General features: G+C 40.6%; 1 protein-coding gene across 4 annotated transcripts in view; it reads right to left on the bottom strand.

The window, feature by feature from the left end:
* The window catches only part of LOC308077378 (uncharacterized protein), an 833,561-nt gene that overhangs the window by 41,162 nt on the left and 768,580 nt on the right, over positions 1–23,819 (bottom strand). Inside the window, exons 1-5 of one of the 4 annotated variants that reach the window (XM_080418050.1) lie at positions 22,116–22,194; positions 20,581–20,633; positions 18,141–18,191; positions 17,228–17,313; positions 3,320–14,016 (exon numbers count right to left, since the gene is read on the bottom strand). In XM_080418050.1, coding sequence (XP_080274176.1) covers positions 6,747–13,772 — 7,026 coding nt within the window. In that variant the 5' untranslated portion in view covers positions 13,773–14,016; positions 17,228–17,313; positions 18,141–18,191; positions 20,581–20,633; positions 22,116–22,194 and the 3' untranslated portion in view covers positions 3,320–6,746. Of the gene's footprint in view, positions 1–3,319; positions 14,017–17,227; positions 17,314–18,140; positions 18,192–20,580; positions 20,634–22,115; positions 22,200–23,819 lie in introns of those variants that run through there. The other 3 variants (XM_080418049.1, XR_013932392.1, XR_013932393.1) reach the window with 3 other exon arrangements.

Here is a 23,819-nt window from a genome sequence, read left to right as displayed (position 1 = left end):
CAGCTCACAAACATACAGTTCATAGATTTAATAGTCATCTTATATTTAAAAAGAACAGACAAAGCATCGCAGGCATGGTTTTCAAACTTTATACTTAAAACAATACATTCTTTAATGATACATTTATATTTGTGGCATAATGACATATACATTAGAGTTCATTGCTAATTATAATTTGTGTTAGTATTAGTAGTAGTTACTATTGTTTTGTTGTTTAATATTATAAATAATGTTTCTTGGCCCAATGATTTTGACACTACTTTCACTTTGCCAGTAGAGGTCACTGTTTGTTAACTACAGCTTAAATCTGCGCCAATGCTTCATAAAACGTGTCTGGCCATAGTTGTGTCCATTTTGTAATGTTTACCAAATAATATATTGGCACTTCTAAATATATGTATCCCCATTATTGATTCACTCATCTATCTATCCATCCATGGAAATATAGACTGATAGATTAAATACATGTTGTTTTCTTTGAAAAAGGTTGACCTGGTTGTGTGTCATTTTAGGGATTGACGTCCATTCCATCCAGCAGTTAGAGCTTGTATTCCACTCAGCACCTTGTTGTGCATTCTAAGTATAATCAAAGCTGTGCAGTCAGTTAAAATGCTTTAACACGTAAAATGTGTTATTGCTGTATTAAAAACAAAACATTTCCATCCATTAGAAAGCCATATCTGTTATTTTTTGTTTCAAACATATTTCAATGTATTAGTAGTGATCGTTTTTAACATTAGGTTGGTTTAGTACAGGTCTATTGGGAGATATTTTTCAACATTATTTGTTATCAAGGCCAATGATTTTATTTGTGTTGATTATATTTCTACACATTATTTTTTGGTGAAATAATAATCAAGTTACTTATCATATATGCAACTACCCAGTGTCCACTGGAACATATGGTTTAGTATAACACATAATACGTTAATACAACAAAATTGACATATTTTTATTGTTCTGACCAGTTATTATTGGAATTGAATACGCTGTGAATATAGAGACAATGATATATATGCTATTTGCAAGCAAGTTTGAAACACTGAAGTCTTTCTACATAGTTATCATGTCATGTTTAGTGAGTATATCATTGTAGTTTCACTTCATAATACAGGAGGAAACATAGTTGATATATGTCAACCGGGTTAGGAGCTGGGTTGAATCCAAACCTTTGTATTTTGTATGAAAGATGTTTCACTGCATTACAGGCACATTAATATTACTGAATGGTGTGAATACAACAAAGCAAAATGGTTGTGATTCATTCAAAGACCAGTTTTAGGAGACAAGACTAATTAGCAGTTAAACAACAACTTAAGAAGAATATCTTTATATATGTGTATGGTCTTAAGGATCAAACTGTTTGCATGAGTAGGTAAAAACACCAGTTTCTAGGAGTCACGAATAATTAGCAGTTAAAGATCAACCTAAGATTATTATCTTTAAATATGTGTATGGTCTAAGCATCATTGGATATCACATTTATTTCAAAGTTTCCCTTTGTTTTTCTTATGTGGTGCAGAAACCTTGTGATTCTTTATTCAAAAATCCATATCACTCACTGTATTCTTTGTAAATGTTAGAGGAAATACGTAAGGAAACAAAGACCAATTATAGGAGACAAGACTAATGAACTGTTAAACAATTTAAAAATAATATCTTTATATATGTGCATGGTCTTAAGCATTATTGTATGTTGCATTTATTTAGAAGTTTCACTTCTTGCTCATCATCAGTAATAAAGGAACCTTCTGACTATTTATAAAAAACCCAAAACACTTATTTGTATTCATTGTAAATGCTAGACAAAACATATGACAAAACATAGTTTTTGGGGATTTGGATTCTACTTTCACCTTTCCAGCAGAAGTCAGTGACTTCTGCTATTAATTAAAGTTCTGAATTCACCATATTTGTTAATGCCATATCAATGATTGTTAGAGGTTCAACATATTGCTATTATTATATTACATATAGCAGTAGTTTCAACAGTAGGTTGGTTTACGACAGTACTATTGGCAGATATTTATATTATCGATTTTTTATAAGGTGCAATGGTCTCATTGGTGTTATTTATAGCTTTAGAGTTCAGTTTTTGATGACATTAGAATGAAGTTAGTTATAACAAATGCAATTATTCAGTGTCAAGTAGAACAGATTGTCTAGTACCACTCATAATACTTTATCAAAGCAAACTTCACACATTTTAATCTCATTGTTCTGCCAGTTAGGTTTAGGATGAAATACCCAGTATATTGACAGTGATATAATTGCCCTTTGCAAGTAAGTTTAAAAACACTGAAGACCTTCTTCATAGTTATATTATGTCATGAGTACAACACTGAGCACATCTTTTACTTTCAGCTTCAGAATCGATATTATTCAATGCCTTGTAATGTTCTTGAAATGACTCACTTTGTAATACAAGAGGAAACATTGTTGGTCGTGTCAACCTGTTTATGAGCTGGGTTGAAGCCATACCATTTAGTAAATTGTATGAAAGACTCTTCCCTGCATATCAGGCACATTAATTTTACTGAATGGTGTCAATACAACAATGCAAAATGATTGAGATATATTTGGTACCACTTGACAGGAGCATTAAAGGAACACTAATTTACATGTTGATTACTTCACCATCTTACACATAGTACAGGGAGTACAGGGATTGACGTCCACTCCATCCAGCAGATAGCTTGTATTCCATTCAGCAGGTAGAATTATGGTCTCCCACAACACTTTAAACTCTAAGCTTTGATTTGTGCAATGATCAAACTGTTCTATGGATAAGTATGTAAACATATAATTGTAGAAGGCAATAATAATTGGCAGTTAAAGAACAACCTAAGATTATTATCTTTAAATATGTGTATGGTCTTAAGCATTCTTGGATGTGGCATGTATTTCAAAGTTTCCATTTGTTTATCTTATGTGGTGAAGAAACTTAATTATTTCCCCCTAAAACCAATAACACTGACTGTATTCATTGTACATTTTAGACTAAATACATGAGCAAACATATAGTTTCTGTTCAACATTTGTTATGCAGAAAAATAAGTAGAGGCAAAGCACAGCAGACATTAACTTAAGAATATTATGTGTATGGTATTACTTGTATTGCATGTTGCACTCATTCCAAAGATTCACTTCTTGTTCAACTTAAGTGATGAAGCTCCCTTCTGATTGTCATTCCAAAAAACTTCAATCACACATCTGTATTCATTTTAAATGTGACGCAAGTACTAAAAACATAACCATATAGATATACTTTTCAAACACATGGTTAGAAAAATAATAAGTAGAGACAAAGCATGGAAGATATAGTTTAAAGTATTTATTAATAAAATGTATGTTTGGTACCTATTCTATATGCATCTCCATCAACATATTTGGTATAATATATCATATAACATTTTTATGGTTATATTTTAAGATTGTATTTAGGCCAATTAGGTATTAGAATAACCATAATGTTCATTATTAATATGCCTGTAAATACTTTGTTTTATTATTGATACTCTATTGGTTATTTTCTACTATTACTACCCCTAATGTTATTATCAAAAATGATATTCCAAGTTTTAAGTAAATTCATCATTTTCCAGGGTGAAGCAAAAACCTGCATCCTATTTCAACCAATTTAGGAGTGCTTGGGAAAAATTCTTGCACCGATCCCTTTGTTAAAAAAGGCGATCAAGCAAGCTCCTGGTAAATGTATTAAATTAATGTCACAATATGAAATAAAGGTAGAATTTGCAGGGTGGCAAATATATTGAGGATCAATATCAATGAATCATTGTTTAACTTCTATTACATTAATTAATTAATTTAGCAATTGAGTCCTATTTTGATGCATGTACACTGGCTGTTTTATCTATTTTCAAAAATGTTTGATTAAAACTGAAAAAACTCCCTGAAACCACTGTTCTATTTAAGGTTTGATTTAATTCTAATAAGTGTTATAGCTTTATAGCCCTAGAAAGAAAAGGCGAGTTAATACATTTTCAATATGCACATGCAATTACATGGTAGTGGGTCATGACAATGTAGTATTCAATCCAAAATGGTTTTTTTTATCAATAGTTTGAGCAAATTATTTTGTCTCTGTTTGTTTTTCAATTCAGGGATGGTCAATATTGTAATGGCTCAAATAAATTGGGTACTACACGTTCACGTTCCACTACATAAATCTAATGCAAATACCTGAAAAGATTTACCAAAAACATTCCTGTAAGTGAAAAAGGTTAAAGGCAAAAGAAAAAGACATTATCAGCAATGCAGAATTATTCAACAGCTTCTGAAAAACAGGAAAAAGGTGTTAGTGTTGTTTTCCAATAAATGCTTCACAATCAATATTAACAAATTAAAAAAGAAAATGCATTCAACTGATGAATTAGAAATAGTTGTTAGCCATTAACTAGCCCTGCAAAGTAGAAAAGTGTTAAAGACAAATCACAATGCTACAATATGAATAATATTTCAAGTCAATGTTTTGGTACAAATCAAATGTAATCTAAAATGGCCAATCACAGTTGTGGTTAATTACACATTACATAGCATTCAATACACAGGGTTCCCAAACATTTTTACTAATTAATTTTCAAAACTTTTGAGAATTTTAGGTCAGGATTTCGAAGGTGTCCTTAGAATTGGCCTCAAGTGTAATTCGGTTAAAGGGAAAATCTGCAATCAAATATCAATGAAGTGTCCGTTTTGAGATCTTTTGGACTATCTCTGGAACAGAAGGTCCATTAAATGCAGCAACATGGGTGTTGATTTGTAGTGCATTACTGGGCTGATTTGACCTAAGTGCCACCAGAGATTGTCCCGGCCTTTGAAATTCTTCCGGGGTTCCCAAGCCGAGATCACTGTAATTGCCTCCAAACTTGTCACAGAATAACGATCAGAGCTGACGATATGGCTATTATTTAGGTTTCTAACCCCACCTTGATCAGTGATCAGACTCATGGTTTGACTAATTCCCTGATAGGCCAATCAAACCTAGAGATGGTAGGGGTGAGGAGACATGGATAGGGGAGGAGAGGAGTGGAAAGAAAGGGACAGGGAGGGGGGTGATGTAAGGGGTAAGAGGAAAAGGGAGGGGAGGAGAGTGGACGATAGGGAGGAGAGGAGGAAAATAGGGGAAAGTGGAGGAGAGATCAGGGTTGGGGTGTGTAGGAAAGGATGGGAGGAGACAAGGGGAAGAGAGGGGAGGGGTGAGGAGAGGAGGACAGGAGAGAAGGGGAGAGGGGGATAATGAGGATAGGGGTAAGAGGAGGGGAGGAGAAGAGGAGAGGAGAGAAGGAAAGAAGGGGGAGGTAAGAAATGAGGAGAGGAGGAGATCAGGGGAGAAGAGAACATTGCAGAGGGACCGGGATGAGTGGGAGGGAGAGTGGAGGACAGGAGGGGAGGGGTAAGAGGATGGGAGGAGGAGAGGAGAGGGGGAAATAAGGGTGGAGGGGAGAAGAAAGGATAGTAGGAAATGAGGGGAGACGAGGGTAGAGGCAGAGTGGAGGGGGAGGGAGAAGTCAGGGAAGGAGACACTAGGGGTGAGAGGAGGTTAGGGGAAGAAAGGAGAGGAGAGAAGGGGAGAGGAGGAGACAAGGGGAGTGAGGGTGGAGGAGAGGTGGGGATTAGGGGAGATTGCCCCGGCCGTTGACGTACTTTTGGGGTTCCCATGCACAGGATCACTGTAATTGCCTCCAAACTTGTCAAAGTAAGACGATCAGAGCTGACAATCTGGCTATTATTTAGGCTTCTAACCCCACCTTGATCAGTGATCAGACTCATGGTTTGACTGATTCCTTGATAGGCCAATCAGACCTAAGAGATGGGAGAGGAGGAGTGAGGAGACAGGAGAGAGGAGAGCGGAGGAAAGGAGAGGAGAAAAGTGGAGATGAGGGGAGAGGAGGAGAAAAGGGGAGGGAGGGTGGAGGAGAGGAGAACAGGGGAGTGGAGGAAAGGAGTGAGGGTGGAGAGTTAGGGGCTAGGAAAGGGGAGAGGAGAGAAGAGAGAGATCAGGGTTAGGGAGATGAGGAGTCAGGAGAGGGAGAGAGGTAAGAGTGGAGTGGAGGAAAGAAGGGGAGAGAAGGGGAAAGGAGGAGAGAAGGTGAGGGAAAATGGAGGAGAGGAGATGAGGGGAGAGGAGAGGAGGGGAGAGAGGAGGGTTAGGGACAGGGCAGGGGAGGAGACGGGAGAGGGGTTAGGGAGGGGAGTGGAGGAAATTAGGGGAGAGAAGGGGAGTGGAGGAGAGGAGAGCAGGGAAGTGGAGGAAAGGAGGCGAGTGAGGGTGTAGAAGTAACGAGGGGGGTAGGGGAGGGGGAGGAGAGATGAGGCGAGTGGAGAAGGGGGAGGAGCGGAGAGGAAATCAAACTTGATGTTAGGGCCGCGAAGCTTTGGTTATCAGTACGTTCCAATGTTTCCAATCCATTTGTATTGAGCAGGCAGATGAGATTTTGTGCTAGAGTGGCACCAAAGAATGCGGTAACGTGTGGCTATGAATTCTTCCTGCCGTTGCCGTGTCGACAACATCTCTGGTGTTCACCATGTCTATAGCTGACTCACAGGTTCCCGGAAAATGTGCAATGACAAGGTTGGTAACCAAGAATTTCCATTGTTTATAATCTCTCTGTTATTGAGTGCGACAGATACATGTGATTTATTAGAGTCAGGCATGTCTAATATGTTTGGAAAGCACATTGTCACATTGGCACATGTGAGCACAAGCTTGTCTTGCAGACTTTGCACTAGTCCTGGTTGGAGGATAATACGCAGTACACGGGATCATGGTAGCTGTAGTACGTACGTAGTACTCCAGACTGTAGACATTGTTCTGGTCTTGAGATGTAAATGTGATCCAACAGTGTGCCCTTGTCAGTGGTCTTCTCCTTGATCAGTTGCGTGTATCCTCTGGACTCGATCAGCCTCGCGATTGGAATATCTGCACTGGTCAGTAGATTTTCGTTGAAATCACCACAGACTACGATGGGATGGTGATCCATCACTTCTAACGCGTCCAGAAGCGCCTTCAGATTGTCCATGAACAGGCCTTTGTAACCTGGTGGTCTGTACACTGCAGCGATCAGGAGCTTGACAGGGGACTCTATCTTGACGACTACAAACTCGAGGTTTGTCACATTGTGTAGGTAGCGCTTTTCACATGCCTGGAAATGGTCCTTCACATACACTGCAACGCCACCGCCATTCTGTTCTGCAAGTTCAGGTTGGTTGGTGTATGAGACGTGCTTGTTGCGGCTGAACATGGTGTATCCATCCATTTGAAGACTGTCAGCCACAAAGGAGCCGGTGAGATGTGTTTCTGTCAAGCACAGGACATCTGCATGCATCAGTTCGTGATGGCTTCTGATGTCATGAATGTGCGCTGGTAAACTTTGCGTGTTGTGATGGACAATTGTGAGTGTTTGCGCTAGGCCTGTCGTCTCTCTATACTTCAACAGTGGCATAACACTGTCCAGTGAAGCGGTCTTCATGGATTGCAGGGCAGCAGTGATTTCTGGATCAGCATAGATTTTCTTCTCATCGTAGTCGATGATGTGCAATCCTTGCAATGTAGTTGTCCTACTGAGGGCAACATAGGCCATGCCTGGTTGGAAGATCCGTTTCAAGGAAACCACTGCGGATTGTGTAGTCATGCCTTGGACTTTGTGAGCTGTGCAAGCATATGCCAACTTGATGGGAAATTGCATACGAAGCGTTTTATCGCTCATGTGGTCCTCCATTCTTTCGACGTACACTTGTGTAGTGCCAGGTGTAGTTTTCCGGTATTTCTGTCCTGCTTCAGGCTTGTCTACATCAAGCCAAAGCTTGGCTACTCTATGTCCGTGCATCTGTACACTATGAATCTTGCCAAATGTCCCGTTCACAAGGCCATCCTCCACATCTATGTTCCTGATGATCACAATTGGGGCGCCTTCTGCAACCTGCAAGTTGTCAAGGAGATCCTTCTGCTCTCCTGTACAGGGACTAGCAAGTCGAGTCTTGTGGTTATGGACTTGCTTGTAGTCTTCGGCGGGAATGTTAATGATGTGGCTGTGGAGCTCAGACAAAGATTTGGCGTTGTGTTCAGCCACCTCTTTGTTGGTTGCGAAGATGTGCACAACATCCTTAGGACATTGATCACGCACAGTCACTCTCTGAGCAAGGAGTGCTTTGTCTGTGTCACTCAGCCGTTCCTTCTTCGCCTTGACTCTCAACCTATTCAGAAGCTCTGCATAGGGCACGTCATCTTTCTGTCGCATGATCTCTGTCAATGTGATCATTTGAAAGTGTTCGTGCAGAAGGTCCGCTGTGCCTTCCTGGAGCACGCAGAGCGGTTTCCCACTTGACGTTGGAGGGAGCTGGTAAAAGTCACCTACTGCAAGTACCGACATGCCGCCGAATGGCCTCTTACTGCCTTTGATCTCTTGCAGTCTCCAGTGGATGTACATAAACATGGCTTTTGAAATCATCGACACTTCATCTATGATGATGATCTCTGCAGCTCCCAGCTTTGATCTGACGTCATCCAATTTGTTTCCCAGTCCTATATAGGGTGGTTTCAGGGTTCTTGGCAATTTCAACAGGGAATGCAGTGTGTTTCCTGCAATGTTGTACGCCGCAGTTCCCGTAAACGCAGACAGCAGCACTGTGGGCATGGATGCATCAGTCTCTTCAAACAGTCTGGGGAGTCGACGGAGAATCCTTGTTGCCTCACCGTAGATGCACTTGATCAGGTGCGATTTGCCAGTTCCAGCACCCCCAGTGACAAAATAGAAGAATGGTTCGGGTTTTGGGTCAAGTAGGCTCTTGAAGCACCAGTCACGTACAGAGTGAAAGATGGAGGCTTGTGTTCGGTTGAGGTTTCGACACATCGAACGCAGAAAATCAAGGCTCGTTTGCGGAGCCGATACCCTGTGACCAACAATTGTACCCACCTCTTGACAACTGAACTCTGGGACGTCGTCTTGTTCGTCGTCTGCCTGTGGATCTTGATCTTGTTCGGTAAGACATTCCATCCGTTCAAGCTCATTTTCTGGGGCAATGTTGGCCCACGCATCTTCTGCAGGGCCATTCTTCATGTACTCTTCTAATGCATGTTCCACTGATTTGCTGTGTTTCTCAAACTTGTTTTTGTTCTCGGCAACAATAGCAATTACGCGCCATGTACCTTCTTTCCCTGGTATTCTTACAGACGCAGAATCGTAGAACTCCTTGTAGGTGGGGAAGATGTCGGTTTTCAGTGTGGTCTGATAACGATGAGGAAGGTAAGCTTTCAACAAGTTCCCGAAGTATTTCTCGGGGTCCTTCTGTTCAGAAAATTTAGCATATCTGATAACTGCAGGACGACCATTTGTGCGCTTCTTAATGGTTCCCATGTTGTCAGACAGCTGTAGGCATCCCGTCTTTTTTGCATTCCGACCATACACGATCCTGTACTCGGAAGCAAATTCTGCTAGACACATGTCGTGAAACACTGGTGTTTTGGGTCTGGCGTTGTATTTCTCCAGAAGTCCCGACATCCACACTTGGTTTGAATCAGCTGGTCTATTCTGCAGCAGGCTGAGCGGGAGGCTCATTTTCATTGCATTGTCATCTGTCGGGAGGAAGACAACTTTGCGGGAGCAATTCTTCAATGACAAGCTGCAAGTCCGGGCCACTGCCTCCTGAGAACTAACCTGTCTGTTTTTCACATAGGCATGAACAAGTTCGTTCATTGCACCCCTCTCTGTCACTTTTGTCGGGTCTATGCCTTCCACAACTTGTTTTAGAAGCTCACCCATTTCATGTTCGGCCTTGGATATGTAGGACAGCATGTATGAGATGCAAACAAAGTGGTCCAGGACAAATTGGATATCCATGTTCGCATTCCATGCCTCCAGTAAAACAGGGTTGTAGTTGTTCACATAGCCGTCCTTGACTCCACGCTTCATCAAGAGCACATGGGTGTTTCTCATCTCTTCAAGACAGCTGTCGTACTCTTCGTGAGTCAAATTGCACTTTGCCAGCAACTCTGAGAGATCGGTCACTTCTGATGGCAAGTCCTGAAGTAAATCATACAGTGGTTTGAGTTTGGCCAAAGCAGCTTGTGCTCTTTCTTTCTGCAGTTTGCCAATGCCATCTGTTCTCTTCTTTGCATTTTCATTTGCTCCTTCTCCTCCTTTCGCACCATCATTCATGTTGTCTTTCGTGACCTCCGTGAGCTCAATCGGGCATGGGTCCGTTATCCAGGTTTGGTCCACTGGTGCCTTGGGGAATCCAAACCTGCATTTCCTGTTACCTTTCTTGCAGGACTTTGTGTGGTTTCTGCTGTGCATCTGAACTTCTGAGACAATTCGATGAAGCACAGGATTTTCGTTTGGATCAGGCAGCTGGCATGAAATGTAGCGGTCCGCAAACTCGCATATATTCTCGTCCGGCACTTCTCCAAGGACGGGGGCGTCGGCTACCCATATTAGGGCGTGAACATGCGGCGAACCTCGCGCTTGATATTCTATTCTATGAAACCAGTCGATGACGTGTCCGATTGGGCGAGCCTTAGACCTTAGCAGTTTTGAATACGCAGCATGTACTCGCTTGTCAAACATTCGCATGGTAGTCACTGCATTGCTTCTGAGGATGTCGCATTTCTCATTCCAGTCCAGCTTGTCAAAATCCACTATTTGGCCTTGTTGTGCTTTTATTGCCATTATGACCTCTGGCCATCTGAATTCTGCAGCACTTAAGGTCAAAAAGAAGGTGGGTGGACCCAACTGGCGGACCATGGCAAACAAATCAAACATGGTCTTCTGCCAGTAGGCTGGAGTCCCCCTCAGTGGTTGCATGAACCTTGTTGCATCTCGGTTTCTGACCATTCTCTCAACTTCATGTTTGTCCTGCAACATCTTGTTGGATATCCGGCGACCATCTTTGGTAAAGGGTTTGCCTTTCCTCAATTGAATTGAGATGGTATTTTTTGCCATGTGTGTCTCAGTAACAAACTGTGCAAAGAAGAGATAACTTTGGTCTCTCGCAAAACGATCATCAACATTGAAAAGCCTTGCGTTGAAGTACCTGCTTGGGGACAGTTTGATCTTTCTCTTCCGATCCAACGTGTTTTCTCCAGTTGGAAACAATGTAGGGAAGGCCCTTGCTTCCAGGTTAGGGGCTGTGCTGTAGCTGACAGGCCGGTTTCCTTCGGCAGGGGCGATGCAGAATATGCCATCTCCGTATGTCATTGTCTCTTGTCCAATGTCATCCGGTTCCAAGCAACTGTCCAGGCCATGTCCAGGTCTCAGTGCATCTTGCTCATCTTCGGCAGTGGGTGGATTTTGATCCGCTGTTTGTGATGAGTCGAGAGTTTCAGTTGCGTCGGCTACTTCCATCATTTCGGCCTCATCGCAACTGTCCATGACTTCGTCTGTGGCTGTCTGTTCAACAGTGGGTAGGTTTTCAAGCTGGCCCTCCACATCTTCATCGTTCATGCTCTCATCGTCTCGAATTGTGATGTCTCTGTAGTCGGGGTGCGTCTCGATGAGTTTCCGCAAGCCCAGTATGACATTGGACATATTCACAGTGTGAAATAAATGATGGCCTTTGTACCGCAGACGTCTCTTCAGCTTCACTCTGTACAAGCGGGATGACTCGAGCCTTCTGGGTAAGGTGTTTACTGTGGTTTCCACGTCTGCTGGCACGCACACCACAGCACCATATATAGCGCTCTGTTTGCCTTTAGGAAGAGTGAGAATCTTGGAAAAAGGTATGTCTCTTGCCGTCATTTGTCTTTCCAGCACATTCAGTTGCTTGAGCTCTGGAGGAATAGCTGCAAGTTCCATGTTATTTGCAACTGCCAAGCCTGGCATTCTTCCAGCTACTACACTGTTGTGACAGCATGTACATATCCACTCTTTTCGCCTTTCTTCGGGTACACTGCAATTTTCCGGCCCTCCACATTGATCATCACACAAATGAAGGTATTTGCCTGTCAAGCAAGCAGCAACCACGGCGGGTTTGGTCGTGTATTTTGACCGATGACAAACAATCACTTGATCAGAGAATAGCGCCCGATGGCATGTTGTGCACACAAAAGTTGGTCCATGTTTTATTGTTGCCTGGAAAGTGGCTATAGCAGCTTTTAGTAGCCGATTCTGTTGTGCAGTAGCTAAAGCCACCTTCTCAGTAGCTAAAGCCACCTTCTCAGTAGCTAAAGCTATCCTCACTCTTTTACGAATGCTCAGTTTGAGATGACCATCACATAAGTCCTTGTACTTGCTTTTTATTTTCAATGTAGAGCGGATGTCATGGCGCATCTTGAAGAAGGGGTCCGTTTTACATTTGCGGGCCATGTAGGACTTCATGAGTTCCCTGAACTTTTCCCCTTCTCCTTTGACCCGCTTGCTTACATAAGCCTTCCGCTTTCTTGTAAACTCCTCATCATTGTGGTACCTCCTGTTGTCATAAGCCTTCCGCTTTCTTCTAACCTCCTCATCATTGTGGTACCTCCTGTTGTCATAAGCCTTCCGCTTTCTTCTAACCTCCTCATCATTGTGGTACCTCCTGTTGTCATAAGCCTTCTGCTTGGCTTTAAACACCTCATCTTCATTGAACATTCTGCTGGTATATGCCATCTTGTATTTTCTTTGCTGTTCCTTGAATTTTGCATCTGTTATACGTCTCATGGCAATGTATTTGTTCATGTATTCTCTCCTTGGAGTCCTAGGTTTTTCCTTGGTATCAGATTGTAGTTTATCCTTTCTTTGTCTCTCCGTTATTTTCTTTTTCCGTGCTTTACCTATTTTGTTGATGTTTTCACTTGTAGTGGGTGACATCACTTGTGATGATGGTGCATTGTTTGTGTGCAGAGAATGCTTCGTGACTGGCGGTACAGTGTTTGTTTCATCCTGGCTAGTTAGATCGACAGGCAGTTTTTGATGCAGGTTGTCAGCATGAACTTGTGTTGTTGACAGATGGGGTGACCGTGCATTTGTCTGCTCAAATGTCACTGGCATGAAGTCAAACTGCATTTTGTCAATCTTCTGTGAATGTAAGAAGTCAATTACCTGGTCAATCTTAGCCACCAGATCATCCAACTGAGAGAAGGTCATCATTACAGCTTTTCCTTCAGACAAAGGAAGGCCATCAGCACTTCTTGGATGAGAGTCAAACAGTCCATATCTTCCAGACCTGTCTCTAAAAACGGCAATGGTATGTGGTGATACTGTTATGAGTGCATAGTTGATATCTTCAGACAAACATTGAAGTCTTTCCTGAAGATTCAGCCACCAATGCCGTCGGTAAGGCTCTCCAGCAGCTCTCAAGAATCCCATATCTATGTTATGTTTTGTCACAGAGTACGTATTGTGTTTGGTTTCCACCTGCAGAGGCGTTTCTTCCATTGTCAGCAGGGATAACCTAAACTTCTTTTGTCTTTTTAGTTTTGCTATAGTTCTTTTATACAGAATGTCTCCCATGTCCAGTATCTTGTCCAGATCATCCATCTTCAAGTCATGACCTTCATGTAGGTGTGCCAGAAATGTCAGACCCATGCATGTACATTGCCGATTCTTTGACATTTGTGAATACTTATGATGATCTTGGCTTCTGGATGCCTGCACAGATATCACAGAGGGTGGCACAGTGCATGCTTGCGGTACCGGGTCATTGCTGGAATAGTTGGGACTAGTTGTCTCTTGTGTTCCTTCATCAACCTGTATGCAACTGTTTGGCGATTTACTATGGTCCAACTTAGCATCCCAGAATTTTTTTTTTGCGACAGATTTCTTCCCACGATAAGGCATGATGTCACTTAGTTTTAGATCTGAATTTGTATTAACACTTTTAGACCTGAGACCGATTCTAAAAATGCCTTCTAAATCCTAAGTAACTCCAAATATTTATTGGAAAATTACAAAAAATGTTTGTCCCTATAAAAAAACAACCAAAATAATTATGTCGTATTAGTCACAATTTACTGTAAGCATCAACAATCGCCTTACTTACCGTTAAAACGTTACCCGTGGAGCCGTTCTGGTCTGATGAGCACTAATAATAAAACATAAAATAAAAACATAATAATTTAGTTTTTTTGTTGCAATAGTACACCTGGAAGGAGACGGTAAATAGAAACTAAGTGCGCCTAAAGGCCACTCTTAACTCATTCAGTACGGCTAAGACGCCGTTGTATATTATCTTATCTTAATATATTAAGAAAATATTTTTCTTACTGAAAAAGGCTGCATCTCGGCTCCTAAGCACTTTTTTTTACAATACATTTTGGCTCTGGCACTCACAAATAAGTGCAATAGTTCATGTAAGGTAATAACTTTGTTGGTAAATCATGTATTAATTGATTAGTTTAGTGTTGCAAACACTATTGTTAACATTTATCTGTAGAGTAGTGGTGAAACACTTTTGTTATATTTCATTACAATTTATTTGACTGAAATTGGGTGGCAGCTTTGACAAAATTGAATCCTATATGGTCATGACCTTTATAATTTGTGGATATAGAATGTAACTACCGTAATTTTCGCACTATAAGCCGCACCTGAATATAAACCGCAGCAGCTAAATTGAATGATTTGTACATATATAAGCCGCACTGGACTATAAGCCGCGGGTGTAAAATCCATAGATTTAGGAGGTCCCCTAGTGGCCGTTAGCTGTAAAAATCAATAGATAAGCCGCACCGTTATATAAGCCGCAGGGAAAAAAGTTGCGGCTTATAGTCCGAAATTTACGGTAGGTCTCTGCAGGTCAGGTAAATTGGGGACCAGCAGTGTTTGAACTTTGCCTGTCAGGATGAAATCTGAAACATCAGATGATTCCATCTTCATCACTTGACGATTGAGATAATGTGTATTGATTTGTGTGATATTTGAACAAAATTGTAGGAGTAATATCAAAATATGCTTCACAAAAAAAATATGCCTCCTGGGGTCACTATAATTCATTATTCAATGTAATGGTAATGTGCATGCAAAGTTTCACTGCAATTAAACACTGCATTTGCAATATGTAGCATTTTGTTCATAACAAGTCACTCCTGCAAATTGACATGTCAATCTTAGCCAATCAGGATGGAATATGAAAATTCAAACAGATTTGTCTTGATCACAGAACTGATCATGTGTCCTGGTGACGCTATAAAAAGGCAGATGTGATAAGTGCACAGCATAGGTTTTTCCTTGGCCTCTAGAAGAAGCACGTACAAAGTTTTACACAGATCGGTGCAGTTATAGGTAGTAGCACAAATTGGCCTGTTATAGCGCCACCTTGAGGCTAATTTGAAATATGTGAAGTGGCATTTCTTTCTCAGCCTATAGGAAAGTGCGTACACATTTTTACAAACATTGCATGCTGTGTTCATGATTTGAGGCATTTTGTTCAAAACGAGGGGGTCATTGAAATTACAAACATTGACAACCACTGCCCTACTTCATTAAACTAGAACACACTATAACAGTAAAAATAGCAGGTCTAAAAGCTCCCAACGCTTCGAGATACGTTACGTTTTGAGCTTGTAGATCTACTGTATTCAGTTGTTTAAAGTGTGCTAAGTAACCACACAAAGCCGAAGTACAATTTGATGCGTTATGAGCTTGTACATCTGCTATTTGCAGAAAATATTAGTACTTTTACTATGGTCATCAAAGTATGTTTTGATGCTAAACATTTTATTTCAAGCTCCAAAACTCTCCCCCCACCCCCCCTCCCCCAAAACACACACACCATACTCCACACCACCCCCCTCTGTCACACTGTAACTATTCGGGGAAAAAACCTATCTACAATGTTATGCATTGGGAGCTTGTAGATCTGCAATTTTGGATAAAGGTTGACAGTCTTTGGAAGTGTGAGTACAAGGTGCAGCAGTGGCTAAAGGGTAGAGTGGCCGGATGGCAACTGCAAGGTTCACAGTTTGATCTTGGGCTCCCCCAGAATTAGTGTGGAATTGTCTTTGAGCAAAATGCTGAACCCCTAATCTCTCCTGATAAGCAGGTGGCTGGCATGGTTTCCTCTGCCATAGGTGTACGAATGTGTTTGAAATGGGTGAAATTTTGAGGGCAACAATTGAGTAGGCCTACATTTCAAGCTCCAATTTAACACTAATGGTGTGTCTTGCTCAACATGACCCCCCACAACTCCGCCGACACACAGTAAACCATGAGGTTGTAGATCTGCTATTTTTGGATTGCCAAAAAAATCTTAAAGGTGAGCTTGTAGATCTACTATATGCAGTTGATTAAACTGTGCCAAGTAAACACATACAGCCGATCTACAATTTGATGCGTTATAAGCTTGTACATCTGCTATTTTCAGAAAATGTGAGTACTTTTACTATGGTAATCAAAGTATGTTTTGATGCTAAAACGTTTGTTTATTACAAGCTCCAAAACTCCCACCTAATCCCCCCCACACACACACACCCCATAATCCACGCCACCCACCTCTGTCATTCTTCAACTATTCAGGAAAAAAAGGCTATCTACAATGTTATGCGTTGAGAGTTTGTAGATCTGCCATTTTGGAAAAAGGTTGACAGTCTTTCGAAAGTGTGAGTACAAGGGCAGCAGTGTCTAAAGGGTAGAGTGGCCGGTAGAGCGGCTGGATGGCAACTGCAAGGTTCACAGTTTGAAAATTAGTGTGGAATTGTGTTTGAGCAAAATGCTGAACCCCTAATTTCTCCCGATAAGCAGGTGGCTGGCATGGTGGTGTATGAATGTGTGTGTAAATGGGTGACATTTTTATGGCAATAATTGAGTACATTTCAACCTCCAATTTAACACTAATGGTGTGTCATGCTCAACATGACCACACACACACACGCACGCACGCCTTCCTTCCGGCCTGGCGGAGACAATAAAGTGCAAAGTAAGTGAAAATAATAGGAGTTGGCATTTAAAATGTAAAGAAAATGTGTTTCAATATTAAGCTAATAATCTGGGGACCAACTAAATTATTTGGGGACCCCTCTGGAATTCTTAATAACCCCATGCATGTAATGCGCCGATCTCTTGTGAGGACGCCGGTCACAGAGATTATTCCATGATTTTTCAAAGGTACAGTAAAATCAGTTTTTGCTGGCAGCACTGGCACATTATTACACTATTGATATAGCAGTCAAAGAGTTAAGCTATATAGAGTATATATATTGGCAATGCCTCCTTAAAAATTGACAATGGATTGACCCATTGATAATTAGATCTAAAACGCTTTGATTTGCACATGTGTCATGTTATGTTAAACAAACCTTGCAGAAGTGCAGTCTGGGATGGTCCCCTCAGTCCAAAGCTGTGTTGGCCAAGATATCAGGTCCGGTGTAAAGCCACGCCACAGCTGAAAATTTCAATCAAAAATACTGTATTTTAGACAAAAAGTTATAAAAGTAAATAGCAGATCTACAAGCTCAAAAGTGATCTACAAGCTGTGAACTGGGCTTGTAGATAGGCTATTTAAAATAAGGCTACAAGTTTACAGTGAGCTTGTAGATCTGCTATTTTCAAATATGTATAATGCCTTGTTATCACATGGCTACAGATATCTTCAAAATTTGGGAGATAATTGGAAAATAGCAATCTACAAGCTCACAACACGATGCATTGTGAGCTTGTAGATCTGCAATGTTCAAATAGCCAAAGTGTAAATAGGACGGAAGTGGTTAATGTAGCCTATGTTTTTTAAACAATAATCAAAATCTACAAAGTAACTAAAGTTTTCAAATAGTTGTAGTGGATTACAAGTACAATAATTGTCTATCTATGCCATTTGCCGACGTACCAAATCAGCAATGCAACACTGTACAGTACTCACACGGCAAATTTACACAGATAAACAGACACAGTCTGAGCACAAGGGCGTGAGCATGTCAATATAGGGACAATAGCAGATCTAAAAGCTCAGAAAATTGGTAATTTATTCAACCCCGGCTAACCACACCTCTAATTAGCCCTATTATCACCTTTCAGTCAGCTGACAACTCTATAGAAACTTGAAGCAACACATACTTGTCACCTGGACCAGTGATTCTCAAACTATTGTAATGTCAAAGACCTTCCATTTTTCATTAGACCACAGACCCCCATAACCTAGTATTTGACACCAGACAATGTCAATAAGCCAACATTATATAGTTGCATCTAAAATAGGATGAGGATGTTACACACCTTGCAGTAGGTCTGGGATAGTGTGTCTGTCACCTGGGTCCGCAGCCAGAGCTGTAAAAAAAGAAATACAATATTTTAGACACGAAGTTATGAAAGAACATGCATATCATTAGACAATAGCAGATCTATAAGCTCTGTAGATCTGCCATTTTCAAATATGTATAATGCCTTGTTATCCCATGGCTACAGATATCTGCAAAATTTGGGAGATAATTGGAAAATAGCAATCTACACGCTCACAACAAGTCGCATCGTGAGCTTGTAGATCTGCTATTTTCAAATGTACAAGCTCACAACGCGTCACATTGTGAGCTTGTAGATCTGCCATTTTCAAACAGCCAAAGTTTAAATAGGGCTGAAGTGGTTAATGTAGCCTATGTTTTTTAAAGTTAAACAATAATCAAAATCTACAAAGTAACTAAAGTTTTCAAGACCCCAAGACAATTAGGCACACACAAGTGAGCATGTTTGTTTTTCAGGTACTTATGAAAGCATACTTTCAAATGGAAACGAATATACTAAATAATACATTGCATCCATGACGTGAAAACACAGCAACTATACCAATTAACTACACCACTGTACCAGTATGTCAACAGTCTTACTTAAGTAGGGGTGCCACTGCTATTATACTCCTTCTGGGTGAACACAGTAACTGCCTTTAACCCAAAATTGTGTTTTTGAGAGACCAATTTCATCCAATCAGGGGAGAGAACTCATACAGGACACAGCCTATCTAATCAAGTTATTGATTATGATTGGATGAAATTGTCAACCCACCCTTTATTTTCTGTTTAAAAGGGACCTGCAGAGACAGGGTGTTCCCTGTTACTAAACAAACAAAAAGCAATGATAGCTATCAGCATATAGCTTTCTATAAAATGGACAATAGCGAATAAACAGTGCCAAGACAGATCTTGAAATTTGAAACAGACAAGTCATATTAAGCTGAAACATTGGCCACATATGGATAAGACAGACATAGATGAAACACAATCAAGGCCTGTTAATGGAAACCAACAACGGGTAATTAATTCAACCCCTAATCACCCCTATTATCACCTTTCAGTCAGCTGACAACTCTATAGAAGCTTGAAGCAACACATACTTGTCACCTGGACCAGTGGTTCTCAAAGTATTGTAATGTCAAAGACCTTCCATTTTTAGCCAATGCATTAGACCACTGACCCCCATAACCTAGTATCTCTGTGTATTTAGATGTAACCAAATGGACCCTTACGAGTCCATTTATATTGTATCCAAGGGTTGCATGTATACAGTCTAGGAGATAAAGACCTCAGGGTCCATTTGGTTATTTTGAGAACATAATCACATCATCATCATGCATAGCAGACCTAAAAGCTGACAAGTGAGCTTGTAGATCGGCTATTTTCAAATATGTATAATGCCTTGTTATCACATGGCTACAGATGTCTGACAATTTGGGAGATCATTGGAAAATATCAGATCTACAAGCTCACAACACGATGCATTGTGAGCTTGTAGATCTGCAATGTTCAAATAGCCAAAGTTTAAATAGGATGGAAGTGGTTAATGTAGCCTATGTGCATTAGACCACTGACCCCCATAACCTAGTATCTCTGTGTATTTAGATGTAACCAAATGGACCCTTACGAGTCCATTTATATTGTATCCAAGGGTTGCATTTATACACTCTAGGAGATAAAGACCTCAGGGTCCATTTGGTTATTTTGAGAACATAATCACATCATCATCATGCATAGCAGACCTAAAAGCTGACAAGTGAGCTTGTAGATCGGCTATTTTCAAATATGTATAATGCCTTGTTATCACATGGCTACAGATGTCTGACAATTTGGGAGATCATTGGAAAATAGCAGATCTACAAGCTCACAACACGATGCATCGTGAGCTTGTAGATCTGCAATGTTCAAATAGCCAAAGTTTAAATAGGATGGAAGTGGTTAATGTAGCCTATGTTTTTTAAACAATTATCAAAATCTACAAAGTAACTAAAGTTTTCAAATAGTTGTAGTGGATTACAAGTACAATAATTGTCTATTGTCTATCTATGCCATTTGCCGACATACCAAATCAGCAATGCAACACTGTACAGTACTCACACAGCAAATTTACACAGATAAACAGACACAGTCTGAGCACAAGGGCGTGAGCATGTCAATATAGGGACAATAGCAGATCTAAAAGCTCAGAAAATGGGTAATTTATTCAACCCCAGCTAACCACACCTCTAATTAGCCCTATTATCACCTTTCAGTCAGCTGACAACTCTATAGAAACTTGAAGCAACACATACTTGTCACCTGGACCAGTGGTTCTGAAACTATTGTAATGTCAAAGACCTTCCATTTTTTAGCCAATGTGTTAGACCACAGACCCCCATAACCTAGTATTTGACCCCAGACAATGTCTAAAATAGGATGAGGATGTTACACACCTTGCAGTAGGTCTGGAATGGTGTGTCTGTCAACTGGGTCCACACAGCCAGAGCTGTAAAAAAGGGGATACAATATTTTACACACAAAGTTATGAAAGTACATGCATATCAATAGACAATAGCAGATCTACAAGCTCACAAGTGATATACAAGCTGTCAAGTGAGCTTGTAGATTGGCTATTTAAAATAAACCTACACGTTTACAGTGAGCTTGTAGATCTGCTATTTTCAATTTGGGAGATAACTGTAAAATAGCAGATCTAGAAGCTCACAAAGTGTCGCATTGTGAGCTTGTAGATCTGCTATTTTCAAATCTAAAAGCTCACAACACGTTGCATTGTAAGCTTGTACATCGGCAAGTTTACAGTGAGCTTGTAGATCTGCTATTTTCAAATATGTATAATGCCTTGTTATCACATATAGAGATAATTGTTAAATGCCAGATCTACAAGCTCACAACGTGTAGCATTGTGAGCTTGTAGATCTGCCATTTTCAAATAGCTAAAGAGTAAGTAGGGCTTAAGTGGTTAATGTAGCCAATGTTTTTTAAATAATAATACAAATCTACAGAGTAACTAAAGTTTTCAAATAATTGTAGTGGATCAAAAGTTCAATATTTGCCTCTGAAATGTAGTGGATACAACAGTGGATATAATATTGTCTATCTATGCCTGCCAATTGTCTGTGTCGAGACAGACACAAGAGCTGTGAGTGACGTCACTGCCATGCGGAAGTAGTAAGCAGACGTTTATAGCCGTTAGCATCGGTTAGCCTAGCTGACCAATCCTTGTTGTTTTTAACCCAGTATCAGAGAAACTGTCGCTGCTTAAAGTTAGCTTGAAGATTTTAGCAGATCTACAAGCTCAATGTTAACAGACAAAATATATACAAATGCAATGTTGATCAAAAGCTGCATTCTGCGTTATATAATGAATTGTTATAGACAGATCGATTTTACGAAAACAAAGTAACCAGGTCCTGGGACCTGAAACAAACTTAACCTGGCGATTGCACGTAATTCATTTAAGGCCCGTACATGTACATAAACGTTCAAATTTCTAATATAAAGTTCTTACCTCATGGCCATGGATGTGCCAATTCTGTTCGGGCCCTCAGAAGTAAGCGTATCTTCAGTATTGTTCAATGAAAAGCATTTTAATCCGATCGGTGGCCATTTTCTCAGCATGTCCACCATATGCTTTCAACTGCGCAACCCCATCGGTTAGTAGGTGTACTGCACTCTGATAGAGAGTGCTAACTATGAGAAAATGGCCACCGATCGGATTAAAATGTTTTTTTTAATTGAATACGGAATATACGGTTACTTCTGAGCACCCGTATATCATTATAACATCCGTGGCTATGGGGTAAAAACTTTGTTTGAAATCTGAACGTTCATGTAGAAGTAGGGGCCAAAAAGGGAGAAAAAGCAAACACCGGGTTGAAGTTCATCCATGACAGACAACCGCCGTGTGATCCAAGGATAATAGTCTATCAGATAATCGTTATACAAAGTATAAAGTAATATTACTCACCTCAGACAAAAGACGACGACGTGAAAGTAGATCAGTGATATAATATGAAGCAAAATCAGGTAGAACAGTTTCCAATAGTAATCTATCAGTCTCAAATCAGCGTGTATCGAGGGCTAATCGAAGCATAGCATTCGCACGAAAAGTTGAGATGAGAAGGGGAGGAGGAGGGGGGAGTGATGTGAGTGTAAGGGGAGGGACAAAATCAGCAAGACCTGTGATTGGTCTGCTCAGAACATGCCCGGGCATGCACTCTCGCCCCCCCCCCCCCCCCCCACACACACACACACACACACACACACACACACACACACACACACGCACGCGCAGGTAACCATTTCCGTATCCTTTTCGAAAGCGGATATGCAGCCGTTGGCTCTGAAACCGCATGTAAAATGATGCGGTTTTCATTGAACAAACAAAAAGACATTGAAGTATTAACCAAAAATAGATATATCTGTTTTCAATACAAACGTCATTTTACTAATTTAAAAAGAAGAAGTTAGCGAAATATATAACAGCAATAATAATAATAATAATAATAATAATAAACAAAAAAAAAAAAAACACAGAAGCCAGTTACATTACAAATTTTGTTTTCATAGACATATATTGTAATATGTATTTAACAATGAATATCAATTAATCAATTATATCAATATTGCAATTGTAGAAACACACAAATATACTTAAAGTACCAGAAGTAAAAGTAGTAATTATTTTAAGTTTTCAAATGCATAAAATGCATACAAAATGTATCATTAGAAAATAGCAGATCTACAAGCACACAACGCATCAGGCACTAGGGATAGCTGGGCACCAAAACCAGCTTGGCACTAGGGACATGAGGGCACTAGCGACACGTGGGCAGTGGGCACTAGGGAAAAGTGGGCACCCATGGTCAACTGGGAACTGGGCACTTGGGACATGTGGGCACCTGGACGGGTGGACACCTGAATTAGGATTTATTTATTTTTTACTTTATTTTACATGTGGTTTTTGCACCCTGTCTGTCTGTCTGTCTGTCCGTCCGTCCGTCCGTCCGTCCGTCCGTGTGTCCTTCACCCCCTCCGTCTGTGAACAGCTGTTAGCACTGTTAGCTTGATCATAGCGAAAGTGTGCACACACACTCCCTGGATGCCAATTCTGAACCCCAAATCACATAGGCCTGTTTTAGCGCCACCAGGAGGCAGCTTTTTGCAAAACCATTTTTTATGACAGTACTCCTACAGATTTGATCCAAACATCACATAAATTGGGACACAGTATCTCTATAGTCATTAAACGAAACAGGTCTTTCAGATTTTTCATAATTCCATCGTGATTGGCTAAGAATGGCTTCCAAAGTCTCTGTTTTGAAAAAAATGCCTCAAATCATTGACACAGCATGCAATCATAACGTAACCTCACTCCTGAGATCACTTGCTATTAGTTTTGAGAGAACTGATCCCCTCAAAAATCATGTTTTTGCATCGAACGGTTACGTTTTGCGCAAAAGTAAAAGTACTAAAATTTTTGAAAACAGCAGATCTACAGGCTCACAACGCGTCGCATTTGATTTGAGGAAATAGGCCCCTCCCATTAAAGAAACAGGCCCCTGCCAAAAATGTAACGGCCCAATTATATAGTCACGTCACTCCTGAGATCACTTGCGTTTCATTGTGAGAGGATTGATCCCCCCCAAAAGCATGTTTTTGCATCAAACGG

Source organism: Gymnoscopelus braueri (genome assembly GCF_963280865.1).
Source record: "Gymnoscopelus braueri genome assembly, chromosome: 21".
NCBI lineage: Eukaryota > Metazoa > Chordata > Actinopteri > Myctophiformes > Myctophidae > Gymnoscopelus > Gymnoscopelus braueri.
This window is presented reverse-complemented; position numbering and strand designations above follow the sequence as displayed.